Source organism: Cibotium barometz, chromosome 8, assembly GCF_041138505.1.
Source record: "Cibotium barometz isolate CiBa-2024 chromosome 8, ASM4113850v1, whole genome shotgun sequence".
NCBI lineage: Eukaryota > Viridiplantae > Streptophyta > Polypodiopsida > Cyatheales > Cibotiaceae > Cibotium > Cibotium barometz.
Window position 1 is genome coordinate 62,601,129 of NC_141053.1, and position 2,684 is coordinate 62,603,812.

The window sequence follows — 2,684 nt, forward strand, 5'->3', positions numbered from 1 at the left end:
TAGAGTAAACTCATTGTACAACCACTTAAATGACTATCGTTTTCTTGCAGCATGCAAGATCTTCTCACCATTGCAACATGTGAAATGAAAGAGGACAATATAGAGGCCCAATATCTATTATGGGAATGCATTAATGAAGTGATGGTGGCCAACCATAGTTGTGAGAGAGCAGATTTCTATGGTTTCATGGATATAGTGTAGATTGAGTAAGTTATGCTCTCTGGTTTTGTAGAGTGAGATGCTAAAATAATGACATTTTTGTAAGACAAACAACGCAGTGGAATTTCGAGAGAGAAACAACAGTCATATTAATGATTAAGTTATGCTCTCTGGTTTGGTAGAGTGAGATGCTAAAATAATGTCATTTTCGTAAGACAAACAACGCAGTGGAATTTCGAGAGAGAAACAACACTCATATTAATGATAAGCAAGATACATGGTATGCTTTACGTATACATAGGTCTTTGCTTTACGTATACATAGGTCTATGTGCTCACCCAGAAAAGCTTGTGCAATTCAAAACCGCAGTTATTAGTAGACTATACGATAACGTCATTATATTCGGATCATGTGAGTTGAGAGCTCGGATCACGCCGATGGTGCAACATACTTGCCACCAGCATAGTTGAGCGTAGTTTTATAGAGGGGGAGATTGTTGGAGTAGTAGTCCCGGAGGTACTCGCCGAAGACGACCTCTCTGAAGACGGGTGGGTTCTTCTCATCACACAAGGCCGGGAGGGGGGCGATGGTGGTTTCTTCAGGGGGGCCATAGAAGGCAGCTAGGGAGGTCCGGGGCCTGCCCTTGTTCGCCACTACTCGGTGCTCTACGCTTTTATATTTGGCATTGGTCAAGATCTGAGAAAGGCACAATGGAGGGTGGTATTGAGTTAGCGCCTTAACAAAACTTATTATGCTAATTATCCCCAGCACACTGATTGGATGCCTATATTGTGTAAAGGGAAGCTGGAGAGCAAGATTAAACCTCGATCTGGTCCGCTATGTTGATGATGAAGGCGTTGGGCTCGGGGTTGACGGGCACCCATTTGTCGCCCTTCTTGATTTGGAGGCCGGGCACCTCGTCCGGCAGAAGGATGGTGAAGCTGCTCACGTCGGAGTGGGCGCTGAGGGCAAACACGAGGCTAGGGTCCGGGCAAGGCGGGTAAAAGTTGATGGCCAAGACCAAACGGTCGATTCCGGGTAGAGCATCCTTCGTGTACTCTTCGCTCAGTCCCAGGCTCTCGAATATGGCCGTGTACAGCTGAGCCGCCAGCTTGTCGATTGCCTCCTGGTACTCCTGCAGGTCCTCGCTGCAAACAGGTTCCAACGCGCACAAATTAGCCATAATTGAAATGGAAGTGATCAGCCCCCTTGAAATCAATTCAGAGTACATAACCCCCTACCTCAGCACTTCCGGTGCGTTCTTGAAGCCGTCGCAAATTCCCGGGCGGCGCCGCACAACGAGCGCGTCCTTCCAGTCCTGAGCGGCGCCCGCCGCGTTGTTGAAGCCCGTTGCGAAAGTGATGCCGCTGTCCGCGTTGTGGGACGGGAGCAGGCGCTTCTCCGAGGCGGGCAGCTCGTAGAACTTACTAACCGCCTTCAAAATCTTGTTGAGGTCCACTCCGTGGTTCACCACCTGCAGGCGAGGTAATTCGAGCAGAACAGTTAATGATGCATTCCCGCAGAAAGCTAACAATGTTGCATTGTGCTTTCATCGCGCTCTTAATTACTAGTCTGCGCAGAGAATTCACTACCTGGAAGAAGCCCCACTCCTCGCACGCTTGCCCAATCTGGCTTACTACCTCCGCCCGCCGCGCCCCCAGCAGGTCCGCGAGATCGACGACCGGGATATGGTCCTCGGTACACACTTTCGACTCATCAAGCCGCTCGTGTGCCGGCCGAATGTACTTGCTGGGCACGTCGGTGATCCCTTGATCCAGCATCTCCTTCACGCCAGTAACGTGATCCCGAAAGCTTCCGCCCATCACAGTGGGAGCCATCCTGTGGTTGCGCGCGTATGTGGCTGGCTGGGTGGGGAGGGAGGAGCGGAGCACAACAAACAGACTACAAGGCAGGAGGCGACGACGGGCTTTAATCAACTCTTCCCCACCACGCCCAATGTGCTGTATGCCTCGCTTTGATTGCGATCCCACACGTTCCGATACAATAGAGGTGCCTAGCGCGTATTGCGTGTCACAGACTAACACATTTAAGAGGTTGCAAAGCACGTTGGGGATACTCCTCCAGAGTCCAAACACATGTTTCCTCTTCATTGCCATACTTCTCTTCATTGCCATACTTTTGGGAATAAAATATTTACAGTACTGTTGTCTTTTTTTTCTTTTTCTTTTTTAGTAGAAACAGGAATATATTAAAAGAGGAAGAAATTACAGCGACCCATGAGGAAAGTCCATGGGGACCCTTAAAACAGCTAAGCCAATAGGTGGCTTTAGCTACAATCCAAAAACACTCAAAGATGAGAACACCTATCTGAACTAAAAAAGGATTGCTAAGAATGGACTAAAAAAGGATTGCTAAGAATGGCATATAACCAGTGGACTGAGGATAAACCACCTATATAAAAAGCAAAGGACATGAATGAAAAGGTGTGCTGTTTCCTCTCTGTATTCTTGAGTGGACTAAGCCCGATGATCACCATATTGGAGCCTTCTGAAGCATTCCTTTTC

The 2,684-nt window shown here is 48.5% G+C and overlaps 1 protein-coding gene across 1 annotated transcript; it reads right to left on the reverse strand.

The window, feature by feature from the left end:
* Nucleotides 1-392: 392 nt before the first annotated feature.
* On the reverse strand, nucleotides 393-2,175 carry LOC147636528 (flavanone 3-dioxygenase 2-like). Its single transcript, XM_086801991.1, has 4 exons — nucleotides 1,752-2,175; nucleotides 1,401-1,633; nucleotides 983-1,307; nucleotides 393-855 (listed from the first exon to the last, which is right to left on the reverse strand). The coding sequence occupies exons 1-4, from the start codon at nucleotides 1,995-1,997 to the stop codon at nucleotides 589-591; spliced, it is 1,071 nt and encodes a 356-aa protein (XP_086658117.1). The 5' UTR covers nucleotides 1,998-2,175; the 3' UTR covers nucleotides 393-588.
* Between the last annotated feature and the right edge of the window lie 509 nt (nucleotides 2,176-2,684).